This window comes from Artibeus jamaicensis, unplaced genomic scaffold (assembly GCF_021234435.1).
Source record: "Artibeus jamaicensis isolate MK-2021 breed Jamaican fruit bat unplaced genomic scaffold, CSHL_Jam_final contig_1686, whole genome shotgun sequence".
Taxonomy (NCBI): Eukaryota; Metazoa; Chordata; class Mammalia; order Chiroptera; family Phyllostomidae; genus Artibeus; species Artibeus jamaicensis.
The window spans coordinates 139939-167356 of record NW_026521327.1 but is presented as its reverse complement, the minus strand read 5'-3'; the positions used below and the strand labels follow the sequence as shown (position 1 = coordinate 167356).

The 27418-nt window shown below is 40.8% G+C and overlaps 1 protein-coding gene across 2 annotated transcripts; it reads right to left on the bottom strand.

Annotated features, from left to right (window-relative positions):
- Nucleotides 1-9151: 9151 nt before the first annotated feature.
- On the bottom strand, nt 9152-27347 carry UPF3B (UPF3B regulator of nonsense mediated mRNA decay). 2 transcript variants are annotated; one of them, XM_037159975.2, is made up of 11 exons: nt 26803-27346; nt 25740-25846; nt 25468-25574; nt 22953-23051; nt 20930-21040; nt 19890-19933; nt 19250-19432; nt 18792-18830; nt 16530-16687; nt 15905-16199; nt 9152-10148 (listed from the first exon to the last, which is right to left on the bottom strand). In XM_037159975.2, exons 1-11 carry the CDS (start codon nt 26956-26958, stop codon nt 9999-10001), a joined length of 1449 nt encoding a protein of 482 aa, XP_037015870.2. In that variant the 5' UTR covers nt 26959-27346; the 3' UTR covers nt 9152-9998. The 2 variants fall into 2 exon arrangements, with proteins under 2 accessions (XP_037015870.2, XP_037015871.2); XM_037159976.2 differs by lacking the exon at nt 18792-18830 and having other exon boundaries at nt 26803-27347.
- Between the last annotated feature and the right edge of the window lie 71 nt (nt 27348-27418).

The window sequence follows — 27418 nt, the reverse complement described above, 5'->3', positions numbered from 1 at the left end:
CAAAGCCAGACACCAAAGTATGCATACTGTATGATTCAATTTATGTAAAGACTGAAACCAGGCAAAATAAAGCTGTGCCATTCGTTACAAGTCAGGATAGTGGTCATCCTTGTCTGGAAGGAGTGCTGGTCATATTTTGTTTCCTTTTTTTTTTTAATGTCAACAAACATGGATTTTATTTATTTATTTATTAAGATGTTATTTATTTTTCGAAAGAAGGGAAGGGAGGAAGAAAAACAGAGAGAAACATCCATTGGCTGCCTCTCACACCTCCCCACCTGGGACCCTGGCCCCCAACCCAGGCATGTACCCTGACTGGGAATAGAACTGGAGACCTTTGGTTTGCAGGCCGGCACTAAATCCACTGAGCCACACCAGCCAGGGCCATATCCTGTTTCTTGATCTGGGTGCTGGGTTTATGAGTGTGTTCCCTTTGTGAAAACTCACCTAATTGTACACTTTGGATTTGTGCACTTTTCTGTGTGGTTGTTATGTTTCAATATAAAGTGAAAAACACATTTATATAGGTCTACAGACAAAACTAGAGATGAAACATTTACAGAGGTCTAGCTGCTATCCCAGTCTCTCCCCCTTTTTCCCTCCCCATAGGCTATTTTCCCCCACAGATAATTTTTATTTTTATTTTATTAATGTGTAGTTGCCTCTCACACGCCCCTCACTGGGGACCTGGCCTACAACCCAGGCATGTGCCCTGACTGGGAATTGAACCAGCGACCCTTTGATTTGCAGGCCTGCATTCAATCCCCTGAGCAACACCATCCAGAGTCCTCATAGATAATTTTATATATATATATATATATTTTTTTAATTTTAGATTTTTATTTATCTTTAGAGGGGAAGGGAAGGAGAGAGGAGGAGAAACATCAATGTATGGTTGCCTCTCATGAACCCCCCACTGGGAACTGGCCTGCAACCCAGGCATGTGCCCTGACTGGGAATCGAACCGCAATTGTCTGGTTCGCAGGCCCACACAGATAATTTTTAATAGTTGCTGATTTCTCCTCCCATTGTTTCTTTTTGGGAGATATCTGAATCTCTTAATTTTTATTTAATTTCAAATAGTCATATATTTTTTACAATACCCCTCCTTGTTCCTGCAACAAAAACAGTATGGAATATATGAGAGAGAACTTGTGAGGTGGAGAGAAGGAAAACCAAAATGGCACAGAGTAGTTGGCTTAGAGCGTAGGAAGTTAGGAGACTGCACAGCCTTCTGTAGAGAATAAAGGTATTCGGAGAAAGAGGATTTGGAATAGCTACATGCATTCACTCCAGAAAGTGAATACCCTTACTATGTGGAAGAGTGTGATAGATTGGGCAGGAGAGGGCTGGGGGGAAAAGGTCTTCAGAGAAGGGGATACTTGAGGGAAATCCTGACAGACGAATGAGAGAGGGAAGAGAAGGGGAGGGGGGGATGGCTTTCCAAGAAGAAGGAACTGTATTTGCAAAAATGTACAGGTCGAGAGCACAAACCCAGGGCCTCCCAGGGTAGGCCCAGGAGTCTGAGCTTTATCCTGGAGGCAAACAATTTGCAAGTTCTTTACCAAAATAATGTTTTTGTTTCAAGGCCATTTTCTATAGATATGTACCCTTGACTCCTCTCTTTGTCTTACACCCCTATTTCAATCTTATACCCTCTAGCAGCAATTTTCAACTTTGTTCATTTCATGGCATGCGTAAACTAATGACTAAACTTCTGTGGAACGCCAAAAATACATATTTTTCTGATCCAACAAAAGAAATAGGTATAATTTTGACTCATTCACATTGGGTGGCTGCTGTTGTGTTGGCTATTGTCATGTTTTTATTTATTTATTTTTTAGATTTTATTTATTTATTTTTAGAGAGAGGGGAAGGGACAGAGAAAGAGTGGGAGAGAAATATCAGTGTGTGGTTGCCTCTCACATGCCCTCCATCAGGGACCTGGTGTGCAACCCAGGCATGTGCCCTGACTGGAAATTGAACCAGTGACACTTTGGCTCACAGGCCCGCACTCAATCCACTGAGCTACACCAGCCAGGGCTACCTTTTTAAATGAAAGAATGTTTATGTGTTAATATCTGGCTTTATACATTTTTAAAAAATATTTTATTTATTTATTTCTAGAGAGATGGGAAGGGAGGGAGAAGGAGAGGGAGAGAAACATTGATGTGTGAGAGATGCATTATTGATCATTGCTTCTTACACATGCTCCTCAACTGGGGTCCTGGCCCACAACCCAGGCCTGTGCCCCAGTGGGGAATCAAACTGGTCAGTCCAACTGGTGACCCCTCGGTTTGCAGCCCGGTGCTCAATCCTTGAGCCACTGCACCCAGGGTGGCTGTTGTCATTTTTTAGTTTGACAATCCATAGATTGTCAGTGCCCATGAGTAAATAGTCAGATACTGCATGTTTTAAAAATTCTTGTGGGCCCTGGCTGGTATAGCTCAGTGGATTGAGCAAGGGCCTGTGAACCAGAGTATCACGGTTCGATTCCCAGTCAGGGCACATTGCTGGGTTGCAGGCCAGTTCCCAACAGGGGATGCATGAGAGGCAACCATACATTGATATTTCTCCCCCTCTCTCCTTCCCTTCCCCTCTAAAGATAAATAAATAAAATATTTTAAAAAATAAAAATTCTTGTGGCACACCAGTGTGCCTCTTGCCAGACCAGTTGAAAATTGCTGCCCTATAACAAATCCTGTTAGCTGTCTCTTCAAAGTTTATCTAGAATCCAAAGGTTCCTCACTGCCCTCACCCTGGATCAACACTCCACCATCATTCTCTTGGATTTTTACAAAGCCTCCTAACTCTTCTCTCTTCTTGTGACTTTCCCCCCACAGTGTCTTCTAAACACATCAGCCAGAATGATCCCGTTAAAAGCAGTCCAATTGTGTCACTCACCTGCTTGATCATTATCTCTGAGTAAAAATCGGAGTCCCTACAAATGGCCCAAAAAGGACAAACATCAGCAGACCCTTCCACCCCCACCTCTCTGACCTCATCTCCAAGTGCTTACATCTTCAATTTACTGCGCATCAGTTACACTGGCCACTTATGTTTCCATCTCAGGGCCTTTGCACTTGCTGCTTCCTCTAGCTCACAGGTGGCAAACACAGGGCCCGCAGGCTGAATCCGGCCCTCCACCTTATTTTATCCAGCCTGGCACCTTGTTTCTACCCAGTAGCAGCACTGAGCTCCTTGCCCCTAGTTAAGGAGTAGTTATATTTATACAGTCCTAAAATTACATTCAGCCCTTTGAAGGCAATGCAAGGCTGATGTGGCCTCTGGTGAAAATGAGTTTGATTCCCCTGCTGGCTGGACATTATCAGTCTCTTCAGGTCTTTGTTCACGTGTCACCTTCTCAGTGAGGCTTCCCGCATCACCTTATCTACCTAAAATTGCAGCCTCCGCCCTCCACTCAGCATTCCTTAACTGCACTCCAGCTTTATTTTTTGCTCTAGAACTTATCTGATGTAACATATATTTCTTCTTTATTGTCTGACTCCCTCCTTAGTGTAAACTCCATGAGGGCCCGGATTGTGTGTTTTGTTCACTGCTGTATTCCCTGAGCCTAGAATAGTGCCTCACACATAGTAGCTGCTCAAGAAATATTTGATGCGTGAATGAACAAACTCTAATACATCAAATAGACAAAATAGAAGAACAGGACAGTGTCCAGCTTCACTGTTTGGCCTGAACACTTCTTGTTCGAGAAACCCCTAAAGCATTTCTGTCCAGCCAAGAGGGTTCCTCAGAGTATAGCTTCAAAGTGACTGCTAAAGGCAAATGGGAGCTGTTGAAAGCTTTTAAAGGGCGAGTGGCAATGATAGAAACATTTCAGAAAGATCCTGTGGGCAACTGTGTGGAGAGCAGATGGGGAGGAGGGAACAGTGAAAACAGGGAGACCCGTGGGGGCTGCTGGCTGTAGTCCCAATACCATGACGCTCTTCCTCCTTGTAGTTGCCCATCTGTCCCAGTCTCTCTCTCTCACTCCTTGCAGATGGAGCTCCTGGCTCTCCATCACTCTCCCAAACACGACCCGGGCCACAGTTCTTGGTGAATTCAATATCCATACAGACATCCAGCCTCTTAGCCTCCTCTCCCAGTGATCTTGTCCTCCGCCACAGTGTACCCACTCACTCCCTTGCTATACCTTTGACTTGGCATTATTCCATTTTCTGATTCCTTGCTGCGCACTTCCTCTAGTACCCCAATGCTAATAACCTTTTCACCTCCCTGGGACCATCAAGCCATTGAACCTATCACCTTCTCCCTTTCCTCTCCACCATCCCTCCATACCTCCTCTTCCCTCCTTACTTAGCTTAAATGATACCAACCACTCACTCATATACATCTTACCCTTTCTTGTATTTGCTTGGTGAAATCATAAACCTGGTAAATCCAGTTCTTCACCTACTCACCAGCCTGCCACTCAGCCGGCAGCTGAGTGAGGTGGTAGGAAACCAACTGGCCTCACTTCAGGTTCATGACCACTCATTTCAAGTGGGCCTTTGTGCTCCCTCAAAGCTCTACATTTCTGGAGTCCAGCTACACTCCCATTCTAGAGCAGTGCTTCTCAAGCTTCAATGTGCATACGAATTACCTGGGGATCTCGCTAGAATACAGATTCTGGTTCTGCATATCTGACAACTTCCCAGGTGTGCGCCTGCTGCTGGAGCGCAAGCCCACACTTGGAGTAGCAAGGGCCTACCTACACCAGGGGCCCAAACACTTTCCCTGACAGCAAATATTTCAGACTTTACAGGCCACATGCAGCGTCTGTTGCAACTGTTCAACTGCCTTTGCAGCTAAGACAACACATAAATGAATAGCTGTGGCTGGGCTTCAATAACATTTTACTTATGGATAGTAAAATTTTGAATTTCATAGAATTTGCATGTGTCTCAAAATATTCTTCTTTGATTTCTTTCAACCATTAAAAATTACAGAAACCATCCTCAGCTTGCGGTGGCCAGGTTTGCTCCAGGTTTCAAACCTCTCCTCTTTCCTCACACTTGCAACCCTTCCTCCTCCATTCTCACTCGGTTGGTGGCCTTGCTTCCTGGTTATTGAGAAAATAAATATAAGCCACCACAGAATTCCCACAACTCATTTACCACATCCTGGCTAAGTAGCACCTGCACTCGAACCCTCTGCCTCCTTCCTGTTCCCATAGATGAAGTTCATGAACTACAGCCAGCCTTTCTGCTTGCTTGTACCCTCAGTCCTAGCCTCCTATTCAGGAATTATGCTCTGGCCAGCCACTTTTTTCTATCCCTGCTTTTCACTGGATTGTTCTCAACATACAAATATATAGTTGATCATTTCTCCTCTTTTATTTTTTTTAAATATCTTATTTATTTTTTAGAGAGGGGAAGGGAAGGAGAAAGAGAGGGAGAGAAACATCAATATGTGGTTGCCACTTGCATGCCCCTTGCTGGGGACCTGGCCTACAACCCAGGCATGTGCCCTGACCAGGAATCAAACCAGCAACCCTTTGGTTCACAGGCCCAGAGCTACACCAACCAGGGCAATCAACTCTCTCATTTTAAAAACCTGTTTTTACCTCATCTCCCTTTCCAGCTACTGTTCTTTTCCATCTTTCCTTTTACAACAAAAGTCTGAAAGATCTGTCTATATTTATTTACAATTTCTCTTCCCTATTCTCTCTTTTTTTTTTAGGTATCATTTACGTACCACACAAGTCATCATTTAAAAGTATACAATTCAGCTCTGACTGGTGTGGCATCGTGGGTTGGGCATCATCCTGCAAACTGAAAGGTCACCAGTTCGATTCCGACTCGAGGGCACATGCCAGGGTTGTGGGTCATGTTCTAGGTTTAGTAGGGGTGTGAAAGAGGCAACTGATCAATGTTTATCTGACAATTTGATGCTTCTCTTGCTCTTTCTCCTTCTCTTCCCCCTCTCTAAAAAAAGAAAGAAAGAAAAAGGACTCATGGACATAAACAAGTGTGGTGTTTGCTGGGGGGAGGGCGTATAAGTGGACTAAAAAATACAATACAGACTAAATTTTAAAAAAATCTTTTAGAAAAAATATACAACTCAGTGGTGTTTAGCATGTAACATACTGCCATCAAATTCCAAAACACTGTTACTACCTCAGAAAGAAATCTGTATCCATTAGCAGTCACTCTGTTCTCCTCTCCCCAGCTTTAGGGAACCAATCTGTTTCTATGAATTTGCATAATCTGGACATTTCATGTAAATGGAATCATACATTATACCATCATTTGTGTCTGGCTTCTTCACACAGCATCTGTTCAGGGTTTCTCCATGTTGCAGCATGTGCCCGTATTTCCTACCTTTTCACAGCTGAGTAATATTCTGTGGTGTGAACATATTTTGTTTATCCACTTATCAGTGGATGGACACCACGGTTGCTTCCACTTTTTGGCAGTGGGGAATACTATAACCACTAGTGTGCTTAACTTCTTGCCATCTTTTTCTGCTTTAGTCTGTTTTTAATACAGCAGCCAGAGTGATCAAAGAGGGAGAAGAACATCAATGTGAGAAACATCAATAGGTTGCCTCTTGTATGCTCCTGGACTGGGGACCAAACCTGCAACCCAGGCATGTGCCCTGCCCAGGAACGGAACTGGTGACCTTTCACTTTGCAGGGTGACACCCAAGCAACTGAACCACAGCAATCAGGGACATTGTATTTTAAAATACTGTCAGATTATGTAACACCTCTGCTCAAAACTTTGCAGTGGTTCCTATATCATTTGGAAGAAATGCCCAAGTCTTAACAATGATTTGTAGGATCCTCTCCGTTAGCTCTGTGACTTTATTCAATCCCTTTAGACTACTCTCCCCTTTGCTCACTCTACTCCAGTGACAATGGCCTCTTTGCCATTCCTGAACAGGCCAGGCACATTCCTAATCCTAGGGCCTTCTCACGTTCTTTTCCCTTTGTAGTAGCTTAGTATTTGTGAATAAATGAGCTCTGTGAGATTTCTAAGGATGGCTAATCCTATGTATGTAGCTATCAATATATACTTTCCAAGAATTCACCAAGTGTGAGCCTATCTTTTGCTATCTTGCCTTCTTTGATGATATGCATGATCATAATTTTGCGGTGTAGAGGACAGACCCAGAGACAGTAAAGAAAATTCTAGAAAGCCCCCACAAAAACATATAACCTATAGAGCTTCTATATACCAACAAAAAGCTATAAAACTCCTCTAACTTTTCTCCTGTGGAATTAAAGATAAAATCTGTGACTACCATAAAGTTAGATCTTAGTTTGCCTCTTGAATTTTTCCTGCCTACATCCCTTAGTACCACTTCTTTCACCAGAACAGCCAACTCGCATGGCTGTGAGAATCATGGGGGCAGACACTGTGTTCACTACCAGTCTTTGAGCCAACACATACAAGGTGCTCAACCAATGTTTAGATATTCAGGCCTGAGCTCTTTCCATCCTGTCTTTATTTCCAGAGAAATCAAACCGTGTCTGAAGTGAGCAAAGAGAGAAATGAGTAACTTTTTTGTTGTTTACAGCATAGTTTTTTTTAAAATTAAGAGCATGAAATTAAGAGAAACTGGCCCTTTCCTCCACCCCCAACACAAGAACAAGGAAACAAACTAGAGAAAAAAAGGTGGCACTGTGGAAAAAAGTCAATGGATTTCAAAAACTACTTAGTGGGAGGGAGGGCCTTCCTGTAGTCTCACCAGCTGATCTGATTCAGGGATTTTCTCCAGCAACACTTGGCAGCTTAGGGGCACTGCCCTTCTCACATGGTGTCTTGTGCTCCGGTTATTTCTCTGGTGTCTCTTGCCACCACTGGGCCATGATTCCTTCTGGACAAGGACTTTGTGAGTCCTTACCCACCCCAGGGCCTGGCATTGCAGTGATTAGTGAATGTTTGCTAAATGAATACATACATGAGAAGAATTTAAGGGAAGTGGGCAGTATAGTTTACCAAATCAGACTGGCAAAGCAAGTAGAGCAAACAGGGAATCACTGATGTGAAAACAGCCTTAAGAGGGCCAGCAAGAGGCCAAAGGCTGGGTAAGGAGGCAAGTGATGGCAACTCTCAAATTATGGGATCTAGAGTGTCGCCTCTCCTAAGACCAACTCCTCTAACCTCTGCCAAGAGGGTGTGCATTTCACTAATGACCGCAATGCTTCCAGCTACAATGCACACTTCAGATTTCTTAGATTCCTTAACCAGCCATTATCCTTAAAAATTTTCCCTTCCCTTTAGTACTTTCTCCCCCAATTGAGGACCATTCTCTTCCTATCATCTTCAATGGCTCTTCCTCTTTACCTGCCTCTTGGAATACTGGTTTCTATGAGCTAAGGAAAACAAAAAGCAGTGACTTATTAAGTAAAAGCAAGCTGACATAACATTAGGAGGAGCTGTTAGGATGAAAATTAAGCGACAGCTTAAGGATATTGTCCAAACATTTTGGTTCTTTTAAAAATGTTTTATTTTTAAACAGAGGGGGAGAAAGAGGGAAACATCAATGTGTGGTTGCCTCTCAATCTCCGCCCACTGGGGACCTGGCCTGCAACCCAGGCATGTGTCCTGACTGGAAACCAAACTGGCAACCCTTTGGTTTGCAGGCCGGCGCTCAATCCACTGAGCCGCACCAGCCAGGGCCATGACTTGCTCTTCTTGGTGGGCAAAATAAAGGCAGACCCTAGTGAAGGCAGAAAAAGATTATCATTCTACCCTTTTCAAAATCTCCAAGAGGTTAATTCGGTATCAAAATTTAATTCTTCAAAAACTAATAGCTGTTTAGCCCTGGTTGGTGTGGCTTAGTGGATTCAGTGCCAGCCTGGAAACCAAAAGGTCATTGGTTCAATTCCTAGTCAGGGCACATGCTTGGGTTGTGGGTCTGGTCCCGTTGGGGGTATACAAGAGGCAACCGATCAATGTATCTCTCCCTTTCTTCCTCCCTCCCTTCCCCTCTGTCTAAAATAAATAAATAACATAAAAATAAAAAAACCCTGATAGCTATTTAAAAAGGACACATGGACAATGGTGTAGCGATGCAGGGTGGAGGGGGGCAGGGAGGGTGTAAGAGTGTATAAGGAGGAAAAATGATAATGGAGAATATTACAAAAAAAACCCTGATAGCTATTTAATAAAGTTAATAAACACACTTAGCTTCATACTTGTGTGACGTTGATATTTATTGACACCAATGCAAAACAAAGTAAGACTGAAAATTGCCATTTAAACAGGAACAAATATTGGTGCAGTTTCCTTCCCGGACAGGTCATGCACTCAGATCATGAGACCTAAGGTAAAACAAACACTGGATTGTCAAGAAGCAAGCAAGGGTCAAATTGTACTTATTAATGTAAAAACTACTAGAGGGAAAAGGAGACATTTAAAAATGTTCTCTATGCTAAGTTCACATAAGCAAACAGAAATCTAAAACTACTCCTAAAATTTTAGGACACAGGATACAGACATGACATGACTATCTAAATTTTGCACCAGCAAACATTTGTTATATCCTTCACTGTACTTGTACTACAATTACATGCTTGTGGCTGCTACGCTACACAAAGTCAACAGGTAACACCAACAATGAACATAACTAGATCTGAAAAAGATTTCAAAGTGACTCTGTTCCACTAAATTAAGAAAATTCAACCCAGGATTAACAACACTTTTTGATTTTAGAGCTGGCTCTCTTTTCTTCCTCTCATGTCATAGCTAATTAAGTCCTCACTTGACATTTCCCACTTGCAAACTGCAATGCATGTCCTCTCTCTCATCTTTGTCTCACACTTTAATCTGTAGGAACTGCAAAAAAAAAAAGAATTTGTACTTCCAGTCTGCACCTGCAATCAGGTTCCTGCTTTGACGCAAAACATACTCCTCTGCAGTGTACCCCACCAGCACAGCCACCCCTTTCTCTCTCTATTCCTTTGCCCTGAGGCACTTCTGAATTAACACATGCTCTTTGGCTGCCTACACAGTTAGGAGGACACCCATGGCCACTTGGACTCATCATTCCTCTCCTCCTTCTTTTCTATGGCTAATACCACTTTCCTGCTTTTTTTCTATTGTTGAGTCGCCAGACTTGGTGCTGTCATCAGCAGGACAAAGTCGATTTCGGCTTCGAGCTCCTGGCTGGTAAAGCTGCATTGCTGGGCGATCCTAAGGTAAAATGAAATGTTAATGTTATAATGCTGATACTCAGTGTTTACAGGGGATTTTCAGAGTCATAAGTTATGTGATGATATACACCAAAAACAACTTATACAAGACCAAAAATGTGAGGGCATGGTACATGACAGTTAAGTGTTGATGGTTAATTCGCTTCTAACAACCTGCTTCCTTTCTCCTATCTCCAAAGAAAAGCAACAGTTTCTTAAGTATTATTTTATATGCCTAGGGTAAATTTTTTTTATAAACCTACTGCCTAATTTTCTTAACCATCTCAAGAGGAATGGATTAAGCTTTTTTTTTTTCTACTTAGAAACCATAGCCATTACCTATCTCTCCTGCCCATCAGGAAATTGACTTTGGAATGCACCACCAGGCCCTGGCTGGTGTGGCTCAGTGGATTGAATGCTGGCCTGCAAACCAAAAGGTTGCTAGTTGAATTCCCTCCCAGTCAGGGCACATGCCTGGGTTGCGGGCCAGGTCCCCTGTATGGGGTGCACAAGAGGCAACTACACATTGATGTTTCTCTCCCTCTGTTCTTCCCCTCTCTCTAAAAAATAAATAAGTATATGAAATCTTTACAAATAAAAGAAAAAAAAAAGAAAGAAAGAAGCCCTGGCTGGTGTAGCTCAGTGGATTGAGTGCAGGCCTGTGAACCAAAGGATCGTGGATCAATTCCCAGTCAGGGCACATGCCTGAGTTGCAGGCCAGTTCCCAACAGGGGATGCATGAGAGGCAACCATATATTGATATTTCTCTCCCTCTCTCCTTCCCTTCTCCTCTAAAGACAAATAAATAAAATGTTTAAAAAAACAAAAACAAAAGTATCATGTACCACCATATAAGAAAATCTCAGAAGTAAAAACAATGGTAACAAAGAATGCAGCCTCAAGTGGAGACCTCCCTGAACTTAGGAGCTCAGACACCAAATAACTCACCACAACATGATTGTTTAATTCAGGTATAACAACAAAACACCCCTGCTTGAGATTCTATCTAGGTGGCACTTAAGATCTCAGATTCCTAAATAAGCCTCAATAAAGTCACCATGTAGTTAGATCTCAGTTCAAGTAACATGTTTGCTTAAATGACAATATGATCCTGGAAAATTTAAATGTATATGCATTTTTTAGAATTCACAAAGAATGACATGAGTCTTCTTTATCCTTTCTCCTTGATGTATGAAAGTTAGCCTTAAAGCATTATTCTTAACTGACTAAATTCCAGCAAAATTTCCACAAGATTAAAGGTCAAAACAGATGAGACTCCTACATAGTATTTAAAGAATAAATGATGGGGTCCCATTGTGCAAAGATAGAACAATTTAATTATCAACAAAGACAATAACTGGTAATAATAACAAGTTGGAATACACCAAGTATTTCTAAACCCACGAGTTCTTAAAGACTAAACAACTCAATGATAAGACTTAGAAGTTGCTGAGATATCAATTCATTAATCCGAATACTGGTAAATAAAAGGAAAGAATCAAGTGTTTATCCTGCTTTTCCTATGTAAACTGAATTTCAGGCTAAGAGCTGATGAAGGGAATTCTTTACAGAAGAACATAGAATAATAAATACAATAGGAAAGGCAGAATTCCATATCACCATTTTCCACTACCACCATTTCCTCGTCACCATGACATAATCTAAGCAAAATCATTAAGAGAAATGCTGATAACAAATTTTTTTAATTTAAAGATTTTATTTACTTTTAGAGAGGGGAAAGGAGGGAGAGAAACATCAATGTGTGGTTGCCTTTCACATGCCCCCTAATGGACAACTGGCCTGCAACCTAAGGCATGTGCCCTGGCTGGGAATCGAAGCTGCCACCCTTTGGTTTGCAGGCTGGCTATCAGTCCACTGAGACACACTAACCAGGGCTGATAAAAAATTTTGTAACAGATGGATCAGGCCTATAATATCTTAAACTATCGGTCAGACTTCCAGCCAAGATGGAGGCGTAGGTAGATACCCTGTGCCTCCTTGGACAACCAAAAGAAGGACAACAACAAATTTCAAAACAACCAGAACTGCTAGAAAATCAAACTATGTTAGTCCAACAAGCAAGGAGTTAAAGAAGAAACATTCATCCAGACCGGTAGGAGGGGTGAAGACGGGCAGCCTGGGTAGAAAGGATTGGTGACAAGGCAGCAGCTGGAGGACTGGGGCAGGCTGTGGCCTGTGGAGTGGGAGGTCCCACATTTGCATGCTAATAAACCAGGAGGAACAACTGGGGAGTGAGACAGACTACACAACCCAGGGTTCCAGCACAGGAAAATAAAGCCTAAAAACCTCTGACTGAAAAAACCTATGGGCATTGCAGCAGTGGGAAAAACTCTCAGCTTCACAAGAGAGTTCGTTGGAGAGACCCACAGGGCCCTAGAACGTACACAAATCTGCCCACCTGGGAATCAGCAGCAGAGGGGCCCAGTTTGCTTGTGGGTAGTGGGGGAAGTGACTGAAAGCCGGCAGAGAGCTGAGCAAATGGCACTGTTCCCTCTCAGAACCCTCCCCACAGACAGTGCCCCAATGCAGCAAGCTGGGTTGCCTTTCCTGGCGAATACCTAAGGCTCTTCCCCTTACTACATAACAGGTGCACCAAGACAAAGAAATATGGCCCAAACAAAACAACAAAGCTCTAGAAAAAATACAACTAAGTGATGAAGAGATAGCCAACCTATCGGATGCAGAGTTCAAAACACTGGTAATCAGGATGGTCACAGAAATTGTTGAGCATGGTCACAAAATAGAGGAAAAAGTGAAGGCTCTGAAAAGTGAAATAAAGGAAAATGCACAGGGGAACTGCAGTGAGGGAAAGAAAACCAGGACTCAACACTTTGGACCAGAAGGAAAAAATAAACATTCAAATGGAACATAATGAAGAAACAAGAAGTCAAAAAAGGAAAGGTTTTGCCCTGGCTGTGTAGCTCAGTGGATTGAGCATGGGCCTGTGAAGCAAAGGGTCACCGGTTCAATTTCCAGTCAGGGCACATGCCTGGGTTGCAGGCCGGGTCCCCAGTAGGGGACACATGAGAGGCAACCACACACTGATGCTTCTCTCCTACTCTTTCTCCTTTCCTTCCCCTCTCTCTAAAAATAAATAAATAAATAAATAATATATATTTTAATATATATATAAATTATATATATAAATTATATATATAAATTATATATATAAATTATATATATATATATATATATATATATATATATATATTTTATATATATATTTTAAAGGAGAGGTTTAGGAACCTCCGGGACAATTTAAAAGTTCCAACATCTGAATCACAGGGGTGCCAGAAGGAAAATAGGAAGAGCAAGAAATTAAAAACTTATTTGAAAAAATAATGAAGGAGAACTTTCCTAACCTGGCAAAGGAAATAGGCTTCCAAGAAGTCCAGGGAGCTCAGAGAGTCCCAAAGAAACTGGACCCAAGGAAGTACACACCAAGGCACATCATAATTTAGTTACCCAAAATTAAAGATAAGGAGAGAATCTTAAAAGTAGCATGAGAAAAGGGGAAACAGTTACCTACAAAGGAGTTCCCATAAGACTAGTAGCTGATTTCTCAAAAGAAACCTTTCAGGTTAAGAAGGGGCTGGAAAGAAGTATTCAAAATGATGAAAAGCAAAGACCTACAATCTAGATTACTCTATCCAGCAAAGCTATCATTTAGAATGGAAGGGCAAATAAAGTGCTTCCAAGATAAAGTAAAGTTAAAGGAGTTCATCATCACCAACCCCTTATTATATGAAATGTTAAAGGGACTTATCTAAGAAAAAGGAGATGATCAGAACTATGAATAGTAAAATGACAACAAACTCACAATCAATAACTGAACCTAAAAAAACCAAAAACAACAAAGTAAGCAAACAACTAGAACAGGAACAGAATCACAGAAATGGAGATCAAATGAAGGGTCATCAGCGGAAAGGTGGAGTGGGAGAGTGTGGGAAAAGGTACAGGGAATAAGAAGCATAAATGGTAGGTACAAAATGAACAGGGGGAGGTTAAGAACAGTATAGGAAATGGAAAAGCCAAAGAACCTGTATGTAAGGCCTATGTTCATGAACTGGGGGGGGGAGCAGGTGGGAGGGAGGTGCATGGCAGAGGGGAATAAAGGGGAAGAAAATGGGACAACTGTATTAGCATAGTCAATAAAAGGCATTAAAAAAAACTATCGATCATTTTTTCAACTACTTATCTTGAAAAAATTTTAATCTATAGACATGTTGTAAAATATAAACAATGAATACCTAGTACCTTTCTTCTAGATTCACAATTTTAACACTTTGGCACGTGCTTTTACACTCTAGTATGTGGACACATGCACACACACATACACACCCACATTACTGTTTTGCAGAACCACCTAAGTTACAGACATCATAACCCTTCAATTCCTAAATATTTAAGCCATATATCCTAACAACAGGGACATCCTGTTACACAACCATAACACAACTGCTGTTGATGAATCACAGTACTGCACTAAAAGGACACCCAGGGCATTATATTCTTCCTGATATGATGCATAGGAAGTACACAACACTATCCATGAAGTGTTTTTTCCAAAAATGGAGCCCGATAGATTCAGGCCTCTAGGCCGGGGGCTGCTCATTTTCGTGAGTAAATTCTGATTGGCACACAGCCACATTCATTCTTTTACATACGTCTATGCCTACAGAGGTTAGTGGTTGTGACAGAGACCATATGGCCCACAAAGCCTAAAATATTTCCTTACCATCTGGTGTTTTATAGAAAAAATTTGCTGGGCCCTGCCCTAGATATAATCATTAGTTTTTAAGGAAACAAAGGTAAAGGAACACGATAGATGGTACCACAGGAAGGTAATTAGCCAATCTCGAGTGTTAGAAGCTGTATAGAATAAATTGGTTTCTGTAGCAAATAACTGGAGAAAAACAAAAGGAGGGGGAATGTTTAGATGAGAAGAGATTTTTTTTTAATTTCCGTTTTTGTTTTTAAAGATTTTATTAATTTATCTTTAGAGGGAAAGGGAAGGAGAGAGGGAGAGAAACATCAATGTATGGTTGCCTTTGGTGCGTGCCCTGCTGGGAATTGGCCTGCAGGGAACTGGCCTGCAACCCAGGAATGTGCTCTGACCGGGAATTGAACTGTGATTGTCTGGTTCGCAGGGCCAAGCTCAATCCACTGAGCTACACCAGCAAGGGCCTAGATGAGAAGAGATTTAAAGAGAGATATCAAGCAAATATAAATTTGTGGACCTTGTTTGAAGCCTATGGAAAAGATACAAATGAGACAGTTGGGAAAAATATGAATAATGAGTTGGTAGGATGTTAAGGAATTACTGTTAGTTTTTTTTTTATGTGAAAGTGCAAAGTCTTAACCTGCAATATCGACATATTTAGAGAAGAAATTATATGTGTTGGATTTGCTCAAAAATAATCCGGTAGGGATGGGGTAGAGGAGAAAGAAGATTGGCCACTAGTTGATTGGTTTTGAAGGTGAGTGATGGAGACATTGTATTGTTCTGTTTTACTTTTGTGTATGTTTGAAATTTCTACAATTTAATAAAAAGACTCAAGCAATACTAACAAAAGTTGCAGAGAGTTAAAGTTCTTGTAATAAAATTTTCTATAATAGAATTTCCTTTAAGAACTCTATAATAAGAAATGAACTAGCCCTTTCCTTTACACTTGCAGGAAAAGAAAAAATCCTCATGAAAATAAACAACTTTAACAAACAAAAAAAAAGCAGCACCTTGTTTCTAATGCGATCCCTCTTAACCACTTCCTCTTTCTTTTCAGTTTTATCCGAGCTGCCTACTGATTCTGTACTTTCATTCTTCTTTCCTTTATCCCGAAGCGCTTCTTTCTCTTTTTTCATTTCTTCTTCCTTTCTTTTAAATGCCTTCTCTTTCTCATAGCGCTCCCTCTGCCTCCGGCGCTCTTCTTCTTGCCGCTTCAGTCTCTCTCTTTCCCGAAGTATGCGCTCTTGATCTCGTTCATAGTCCCGTTCCCTCTCCCGGTAGTCTCTGACACTTTCATCTTCAGGTCTGCATGAAAAACAAATCGGAGAATCTATCCTCAAAGGTCTTCTAATCATAAATGCAGAAACACTCTGATTTTGACTTGGCCACTGCAATGAGGCTGCACTTTTGGAGCAGAGTTTAAGAAAATACTAAAAATTTGAAAAACAGTAAGTAAAATCAAAAGTCATCCACCCAGATTAAGATATTAGGATATCTGAAACCTTTCCACCTCGTGCCACTACCCTTGGTAAAACAGCTTATCCTTATTCTGGTAAAAATCCAGGACGTAGCAGTAAAACAAGCATCTAGAAATGTGCCAAAAACAAATGTACCAAAGAGCTCTTGCCTACTGACCTCTTAGGCTTCTCATCTTTAAATTCGCTATCAGAACGTTTGGGCAATGTGCAACTTGGCCCACCGCCTCTTTCATCATTGAGATTCTCTTTGTCCAATTTCTTGGCTTTTTCTCTTTTGTCCAATTCCTTTTCGTCTTTTTCTGGCTTCTTGAGCAGCTTTAAAGAAAACAAATTTGTTTTTATTTTGAAGGGTGGGACACTGTCTTCTGCGTCTATCAAAATACCAATATATTGATATCTTTAATTTTAACTTTAGAAGGCCCTGTTTTCTGCAGGTACTCAAACTCTCAGGTGAACAGTTAGTGCACAAGAGCAGTAATTTACTAAAAGGCTGCTATTAATGTGAAGTGTCATCCACTCAAATGAATGTCATTCGCCCAAATGAGTGGCAATAGAATCAAGACTCCTTTGGTTTTACCTGGGTCAACTTTTTAAATTATTTATTTATTTATTTTTAGAGAGGGGGGAAAGGAGGGAGAAACAGAGTGAGAGAACCATCAATGTGTAGTTGCCTCTCAGGTGGCCCCCACTGGGGACCCAGCCCACAACCCAGGCATGTGCCGACTGAGAATCGAACCAGCGACCCTTTGGTTCGCAGCCTGCGCTCAACCCACTGAGGGGGTTGAGCGCAGCCAGGGCTAGGTCAACTTTGAAGCGAACCAATTCACACTTCCAAGTATGCCTTTTGTATTGTAGCACACTAGCATGCCAATACAACTTGATGGGAAAATATGCCACAAATTTAAAATGCTAGGCAGATCATTACTATTGGAGTGTTTTTATGAAGTACTTGGAAAGACAAATACCCTGGTAACCAAAGGAGCGATCTATTGTGAGAATAATTTTGCCTTGAGCCTGAGAGTAACATACTTGTATGATGGTACAATCATATTCTCATTAAAGATGAATAGTAAGAATTATTTGGCATGGGATTTAAAAGTCCAAATGCCTCATACAATAGAACAGTGAAATTCCAGCTCTATTGAAACTTTGCAGTCATACACACGACAGAAAGCAATTTTAAAATGAAAGTGGTTTATAAAGGCCAGATTTCTAACAAAAGTTTCTTTTTCATACCACTGCTACAAATCTCTCTAGAATACTCCCCTTGTATTGGATATTCAGAGAAATTCTTAGGCGAAATAGAAGATTTTCAAATCTCAGACTGAAGGCATCATACAAAGGTTCATCTCAGGGTGAAGGCATCATAGAGCAAAAGGCCAAGCAAAATGCCAGGCACCAAAAGATTTAAGCATGAACTATCTCAGCACACAGACAGCCACTGCAAATGGCAAGTTCAAATTGGACACTAAGAAGGCACCAGTGTAAAGTGAGGATACCATATACAGGTTTCATTGGAAGTGTTCTTATTTCTCTAATGAACATCTTTGTCAGAAGCCAAGATGTTCATTACTCTAATAAGAACATTAACGGGTGTCTCTCGCATTGATGGCTCTATCTTCTGCCTTGCTGGTAGTTAGGAATAGCAAGTCAGGTCATTTACGGTGTGGCAAACAGACAGATTGCTCAAAAGTATTAAGATGCGAATTTTTCCACACCGTGGCCAAGCCTCTTATTAACAATAATGAGCCCGGACAGTCTTGGGCAACCATATAAACTGCCAATTTTTTGGTTCACAGGCCGGCGCTCAATCTACTGAGCCACACCAGCCAGGGCTTAAACTGCCGAATTTTTGAGGAGGTAAAGGAAGAACCTGCCACCATCTCTGTGAGATTATCTCTGACTTTCTCTGAAGTACTAGTACTTCCCCAAGAAGTTCATTGGAACAAGGCCCAAGACATGCCCTCAGAAGAGGAGCAGCAAGGCTGGGCTCTCTCCACAGGTTTTCCTCTTCCTGTGTTCAATGTGTTAATCAGAATCTGCTGCTCACAGATTCCCAGGTAGATGCAAGAAGGCAGCGTGGGAATCATGTGAAAGGGGAAAGCACATAATGCAGGTATTATCTCTAGTACTTGCACAAGGCAGTTATGAGAGGCAGGTATAAAAGAGAAAGAGCTATTTAGGCATGGTTATCCTCTGGCCATATATTGTTGAAGCTTCTGAGTATACAGCACAGCATCAGGAAGTTATCTGGATTTCCTTTTAAAGTAGGAATTTAAAATAGCTTGCTTTTAAGACTCAAGTCACTCTGAAGGGGTTTTAAACAGGCAACACTACCACCACCACCAAAAGGACTTATTAACTAAGACCTGTATGTGACATGATACTAGGTGTTCTGTATCATGTACTTGGTCCTTACATTTTTCTGATTCACAGCTTGTAACAGAAACCTGTGTACCTGAGGACAGTGGAAAACAAACAGATGAGGCAACTTCATGTATCAGATATGAAGGAAAAGCTGAATAAAAACCACAATTCATGCCAGCCAGCCCTAAGCCCTTATTTACGAAGAACTGAGAGAACAATCATTAAAAACTTGAACATTTTCAATGATAAAAATAACACAGATTTGCACTGAAGAAATATATAAATTACTTAGTCCTTTTAAATTATCTTAAAAATTTCAAATCATACTATTATATTATTATTATTATTACTATAGAAAGATTTCTACTGGTTCACTCCTCCCCCCTCCAAAAAGGGCAAAAACAAAACTGAAAAACTATATTTACACCACACAAGATACATGCATTTTTATCAAGAAGCAGATACATGCAATTTTCAGCAATATGGACTCAGTTTAAGTTATTTTCATACCTTAATCTTTGGTTCTTCCTTTAATTTGTCTCTTTCTGGGACTCTTTCTATCTTCTTTAGCTTTTCTATATCTTTCCTTTTTCGTTTCTCTTCTTCTTTCCATTTCCTCCTCTCTTCTTCTCTTTGTCTTTTTCTTTCTATTTCTCGTCTTCTTCTTTCTTCTCTTTTTTCTTCTCTCATTCTCTAGAAAGAAACATCAACATACACCTTCAAACAAGATAATCATCACCAAAAACTTCAATCAGTCCCAAAAGCATGGTGGGCACCCACTAACCTGGATCATCTTTTCTTCCTATCTTCTACCTCCTTAACCCCCTCCCCACCCCATTCAGAACATGAGAGAGAATAAAGACCAGGGCCTGCTACTGTCAGTCTCCCCCTGCTGCCTTGCTAAATTTCCAGAGGCTTTCGGAAAATCACAAGACTATCTCTGGAACAAGCTAAGGACTCTGGTTTGCAGAGTGATTCCTTGGTCCAACCACCACAGAGTAGCACAGGGCCAATGAGCCAAATCTTTAAAGAATAATGGTAAGAAAAAGCAGCTATTTCTCCTATGGGATCCCAATGCTCTTAAAATGTCTAACAGAATGTGAACCATTGAAATAAAAGTATTGAGAGAACTATAAAAACAAAGGTTTACCTGCTTGTTTTTCAGGAAGCTCAATAGTGGGGTTGTCTTTTTAGCTACATAAATGTAAACAGATTATTAATAATACTTATCAACCCCTAGAAAGGATTCCATTTTCTGACATTCCCTGCCAACCACCCAAGGTGGGAAAAACTATACCCCTTAAACAGAGAGTTCACAACTATATTACTGGAAAGAAATTTTTATAGCATTCCAATTCTGCAAATTTAAAATACTTCTTAAAAATTGAAGAAATAAAAAAGAAAATACTTAAAAAAGTGTAATTCCTAGCGTGGGTGAGAATTAAGTGCAAAGGACATTTTCTTCTTCTACAGATGGGAGTACAAATTTGTCCTACTGGGAAGAAATTGGGGGAAGGGGCTAAAAATATCCTTTTGACCCCATAATTTCACTTCCGGGAATTTATTTTAAGGAAATGATCAGAGGTGGGCATATACTGTATGTCCATAAATAAAACCCAACTTTTAGGAGAATATTTCATTCATTTTTCAATATTCAAAAAAATGCTATTTAGCCTCATAGCTAGCTTTGGAAGACATGCTTCCTTTGGATAAATTCCTAGGAGTAAATATCCTGCATCTAAGTCTAGAGCTGATACGGTAGTGACAGCTTACCACTAGAACCAACATCCAAGCTAGAATTTCTCTAGGTTTTCAGTTTTGCAGCAACTAAATACATTTTTTGATATTTCAGGTCAAATTTCTTTTTAGAAATATTGGCTTCTTATTACTAGAACACACCAGTTGATCTTCAAATGCTTACCAACATCTAAAGATGCCATGAGTCTTCAAATGTTTTACACGTGTTACATTTGTGTGGCACTAAATGAGAATTTTCCCCAGTTAATCAACGCATTCTCATAATCCCACCACACGGGTTATTGTCATCTGCATATTACAGTAGAAGAAACAGAGTCTCAGAGAAGTTAGTACTTTTCCCCATAATCACACAGCTATCAAGTGACAGAAGTGGGAGTCAGACAGGTCTTCTGATGAAACAGCTGTTGCCCTTAATTCCTTTTGTCCACTTACCTATTAGTTCTCTATTTTTAGCTTCTATTTCCTCTAGCAGTGTCTCTGGAGTAGATGTCATTTTCTCATTATCTGCAGCATAACTTTCCAAAAATTTTCTGTATTCTGGATCTAAAAAAATGTTTAAGTAAACAGAAAATACAGCAGACTTTAAACAAATAGGAAATTATTGTCTAGGATATTTATCAAAGAAGATAACTTCCTACTTCATGAAAGACTGAAAATAAACCTGTATCAAGGCCTGGCTGTGTAGCTCAAGTGGTTAGAGCATTGCCCCAATATGCCAAGGTTGTGGGTTCAATCCCGGGCAGGGAACAATCAACCAATGAATGCATAAATAAGTGGAACAAATTGCTCTCTCTCCCCCACCCCTCTAAAATCAATAAATAAAAAAATTTGGAAAGTAAACCTATACCCACAAGATAGAATATTTAGATCTTTCAGGGAAAATGAGATACCACACATCCTAACAGAACCTTCAGGGATGACACGTAGTTTGCTTTTAAAAGTCACTGCTTCCCTGGCTGGTGTGGCTCAGTGGATTGAGCACCTGCCTGAGAAGCAAAGGATCACTGGTTTGATTCCTGGTCAGGGCACATGCCTGGGTTGAGGGCCAGGTCCTCATGTAGGGGGTACATGGGAGGCAACCACACACTGATATTCCTCTCCCACTCTTTCCCTCTTTAAAAACAAATAAATAAAATATTTTTAAAAAGTCACTGCTCCTACTAGAGTCACACTTGTAGGAAAACTGTTTTGTGTGTATAGTTACGTATATAGTTATATATTTATTATGTATACAGAATATAAGCAATACTTGTATGGGTATACCTCACTTTAAATAAACTCAACATATGAAAATCAGATGTTCCAAAAAGATAAGTAAGGGGGATGTTCTAGATGTGGCACTGTAGGTGACTATAATTCCTAGAGTCCTTTCCTAGATGCCCCTGACATCAGACAGGGTAACACACCTGAGTCGTTGTATTTCTTGTATTTGGAGTTTCTATGCAATGTGGAACATGTCACTTGATCTAGCCTTCCAGGTGTGAATCTATGAGATACTCAATAAGCAGCTGTGTATTGAGTCTTTTCTGTGTTTTTCATAAAATAATGGAAATCAAACAACATGATTTTAAAATATCAACCTGATAAAAACTATTGCAGGTAAGCCTTTATCCTACGTATGTTACAGAGATTTCAAAATATGGATCCAGTTTAGCTTAAGTAGCAATTATTCCAGTTTTTTAGTTCCTGTGTTTTGGTTTAATGTAATCACTAAGCACTTAGTTAACTGCATATTCAAAGTTTAGAAAACAGAACTGGCTACTTCAGTTAGTTTACATTAAGTTACCTCGCTGCATAAAATTTCCCAGTACAGTTCTCAATGGGAAATCTTCCTCTTTATAAAAATAGAAACCAAAAGCCAAATAATCATAACAATGGTATGAGGCCTCAAGTAGCTGTTGTGCTTTGAAAGACCTGATTTTTCCATGGTCTTCTAATCAACAAACCTAAATTTACTACTCAACAGTCAACCATGTAGCGCTTAATGGTGGAGGAATGAAAGGCCACTAGCCAAAGAGAGTGAAAACTCTACAGGAAACCCACCTCCATTCTAACAGTTACATAAATCCTTCATCAATGAATTATATTTTGTACTAACTTTATCATATACATTCTCTTATTTAAAAGATTGGAGTCCAATTAATTCCCACAAAGGGTGTAGGGTGTTTTTTAAAAAGCCACGGCAGCCCTGACTGGTGTGGCTCAGTAGGTTGGACGTCTCCCCTTGGACTGAAATGTCGAAGGTTCGATTCCTGGTCAGGGCACATGCCTGAGTTTCAGGACCAGGTCCCCAGTCGGGGGCTTGCAGGAGGCAGGCGATTGGTATTTCTCTTGCACATCATGTTTCTCTCCTTCTCTTTCTCCCTCCCTTCCCCCTCTCTAAAAATAAATAAATAAAACCTTTAAAAAAAAAAGCCCATGGCAATAGCATCATACAACTAGAGCTATACTGTACCATCATCGATAGTCCCAACTTTGGTGTCTCTTTTCTTAGTCTTCTTTTTTGCAGCTTTTTGAAAAGGTGCAAATTCTACTATTGCAGGGTATTCCTGACCTGTTTAGAAAAAAAAATACCACACTTGTTATAACAAAGAAAATGGCAAGTGGATACCAGAGAGCAGAGAGTCAACCCACTGCTCTCTAGGATTCCTCCAATGGCAGTCATCTGAGAAGTGTCTCCAAACAGGTGTCAGTCACACTGGCCTAACTAAAATCAATATGCTGTGAAACGAGCCCCTGCTGAAAAGATATGGCAGGGAAATAAAACATTCACTTAAGTTCTACTTCTAAAGTGTGATATTTTGATAAAAGGGGGGGGGAATCTATAAGCTAATTTTCATTTAAAATATATTAGAAATCTCTAAAATAAGCAAATTTACATAGAAAAATAAGGTGAGTGGTGGTCTAGAGCTGGGGGGGTGGGGAGAACAGGGAGTGACAGCTAATGGGTGTGGGATTCTCTTTAGAATGAAGAGTGTGTTGTACAATCAGATTGTGGTGACAAGGGCATGACTCTGTGAATGCACTAAAAAATGTGTCAGTGGTGAATTTCTTGGTATGTTAATTACATATAAAGATCATCGACACGTCAACATAAGCCAGAATAAAATACCTAGAATTAACAACAAAGTCTTATAAAGCAGTCATGGAGGAAACATGATTTTGGAAATCCTAGTCAATGCAGAGTCAGACTGGCTTCAGAACTGATATGTTGGAAAAGGGAATAAACCAGACTGAAGCAGAAGGTAACTGGAAGACAGGCTGAAAAAAACAGAAGTGAGACCAGACCATGGAAGACCTTGACTACAGGGTTAAGGAGCTTGGACTTTTCCACAACTATTATCTTAAAACGTTATTTTTAAAAAGATTAATTTCATGGCAATATAACAGACTTAATTATATAGAAATGGAAAACCCTATCAGTTTAGAGACATGGTTGTCTTAGCATTAGGTGACAAGGGCATAAAGTATGACTAAATAAATATTAAAAAAAACAATTTTAAAGATTCATCACTGTTTACATATGGAAGGTCCAAAAAAAGAGTGAGAGGAAAAGGTCAAATACAACTCAGATTTCCAGGATAAGCCACTAGGAAATCACTGCTATCTATTGGAATAAAGTTGGAGTGAAGAAGTAGCTCATTTTGGGGGATCAATAAAAACAGCAGCATCCTGGCTGGTGTGCGCGGTAGACTGAGTGCCAGCCTGTGAACCAAATGGCCACCAGTTCAACTCCCAGTCGGGGCACATGCCTGGGTTGTAGGCCAGGTCCCTGGATGGGGGCGTTTGAGAGGCAACTATACATTGATGTTTCTCTCCCTCTCTCCCTTCCCTCTCTAAAAATAAAATAAGTAAATCTTAAAAAAAAACCAAAAACAACCAGTGGCAATCCGTCTACTTTTGTGGGCATATTCCCTGGCAATTTTCACTAACGTTGAAGTAATACTGAAAAAACAGACCTCAACAAAAGACATCATTCACTATGATAACAAAGCCAAACAGCACCTCAGACATTCTCTGGCTAAATGTTGCAAGCAGGAGAAAATAAAAAGAGAGTTAAGGCATAACTGTGTTTTCCTGCCCTGATGGGTGGCTTAGTTGGTTGGGCATTATTCAGCAAAGTGAAAGGTTGCCAGTTCAATTCCTGGTCAGGGCATGTGCCTGGATTGTGGGTTTGGTCCCTGGTTGGGATGCATATGAGAGATTGATGTTTCCCTCTCTCTAAAAATAAATAAATAAAATCTTTTTTAAAAACAGTTTTTCTCCCTTATAAATTCCTGGATTCAAAGTGGATAGAAAAATACATCATGAAGTCTGCTGTTTTAATTACAAACAACTTAGAATATTAAACAGTATTCCAACAAAGTAACTATTGGTTTAAAGGATTTGAATTAAATAAATGTTGGTCTTTGAAGCAAGATGAGAAGTAAATGTCTAAAACTTGTCATACAAGTTTAGAGAATCATTTATGCATATAGTCAAAACAACAGATTTTCTAATCCAGGGCAAAAAATTTATCACAGGAGGAAATAACAGGAGGTTTCATCAGCTGATCAAACTACAGAAATAACAGGTTAATAAAAATACCCAACGGCTGAGAAAAGTCACAAACTACAAACTATGTATAAGATTGTAATAGGCCACCTGACCAGGTAGCTGTTGGTTGGAGCATCATCCTAATAAGCCAAGGTTGCAGGGTCAATCACCAGTGAGGGCACATACAAGAAGCTCCCTATGAATGCATAAATAAGTAGAACAACAAATTGATGTCTCTCTTTCTCTCTCAAGTCAATAAATAAAAAAACTAAAACAAAGATTGTAATAGGCTTACCAAATGTGTAAAACTCTTTAAATGTTGCGAATTTTATCACCCAGGATTTTAGAAAAGCTATCAAGGCACTGAGAAGACAATGTGATACACACATTGTCTTAGACAAATGACAAAGAAACCTCCTGTTACTGGGACTCACCTTTATTGTCAAGGAATACATAACCATCAAAGCGATCCCTGAACAAAATAATGTCCTCTTGGTTTTTAAAGTTGATGTATGCTCTTGCATACATATGAGGATACAAACTGCAGAGAGGAAAGCAATTATGTAAATGTGCTTGCAGGTATCTGGCTGAATTATAAGAACGCATATGTTAAAGAGACAGGCTCAAAAATCAAACAAGAAACATTGGTGGGATGGAATGGATGAAACATTTTTCATTTACCCCCTCCCTCTTTTATTTATTTTACCTAGTATCATTAGAAAAAAACTCAAAATAATCATGCTCAGGCATAGGCTGAAGATGTTCCTGAAGCTGCTCCTTGGTCAAAGTGGGAGGCAATCTCCGAATTACCACCTTCAGAAATGAATAAATAAAATAAAAATTAGTACACATCAATTTTCTGTCCTATCTGAAAGAATCACCATCCCTGAAGAAAGCTGGTCTTCACAAGAGGAGACTGCTTATAAAAACCCTTATATTACTTTTAAAAAAATAGAGAAAAGTCCTCTAATGCTTAAAATTAATCAAATAGTAATGTGTTTTGTTTTTAAGCTCTTAGAAATAAGAACTGTTTGGAGCAAAGAAAATCTCAGGTTCTGTTAACCCAAAGCCCCACAGTTTAATAGGTTTTCATATCATTTTGTCACCCATTTTTCAATAGGTGTAGTGGAAAGAAACTAGTAGGCCGACCCTGGTCTTCTGTGGGTGCCACAAACTCTTGATTTACTAATATTTTCCTACACTATCAAACACTTTCTAAAACAAAACCCTTTATCATTCAGCATAAAAAATTCAAAACTCTAATACCGGAAATTCCCTAATTGTCTCCCAAATAGAATGAACTCAATGTGGTCCCTAGACCATGAATCCCCCCAACACTCCTTCAACTCTCCTCCATTAATAGTTCCATCACAAACTACTCCCACCCTTGATAGTCCTTTCGCAATTTAGTAATTCTTCGCAATTTAGTAATTCTTCCCAATTAACGTTTTAATTCCTCGTTCCCTTTATTACCACTCCCCCCTCCTCCCATTATCATCCCACCGCTCGGATCCAAACCGTTCTCATCTAGGGATCCTCCCCCTTTCCCTCACTCCCATCCAGGAACTGCCCGGGAGGGAATCCCCCCATTTCAATGGAATGGATGAGACAGAGAGATGCGATTTTTACTCAGGTGAAGAAACAGAAAGGGAGCATGGGACAGGAAGAGGGCAGCCCGATTCCCAACCACCCTCCAACCATCCTCCAACCATCCTCCACGGGTGGTGGCTGCGTCCCGCCCTCTCACAAGCCAAGGGGTAGCCAGGCACCTTGCTCAGGGCCTCTTTCTTCTCCTTGTTCCGATCCTGCTTATCTTCTCCTTTGGTGCTGTCCCCCGAAGCCCCACCGCCGCTGCCTGTGGCCCCCGGGGGAGTTAAAAGGGTTACTCGCTTCTCCTTCGGCCTATGTTCCTTCTCTTCCTTCATGGTCACGGCTTTGCTCCTCACAGTCGAAGCTCCGCCCAAATGGCCCTCCAGCGCACCTTTGATTCCCGGCCCACTCCTGTCACAGTTCCGCCTCCAACAAACGCCTCCCTAGAGATAAGGCCAGCCCCGCGTTCCGTTGGGCTCCGTCAAGATCTCGCGAGACTTCAAGGCTCCCGGCTTGCTTCCGTGAAGAGGATTTAACACCTAGTCTTAAATTCCGGCCTACCGAATTCCCGCACCACCCAATCTCCTCTCGATCTAGACTCCGTAGAGGCCGCGCTCTACACGGTATCGGCACAGGGGTCCCCAATCCCCTGGGCCGCTAACCGGTACGGGACGGTGGCCTGTTAGGAACGGGGCCGAGAGCGCTGCTTGCCTAAGCTCCGCCTCCTGTCTCCGCCCCGCCCACCTCCGAAGGAGGAGGTGAGCAGGGAAGCTCAAGGCTCGCCTGACCTCCCGG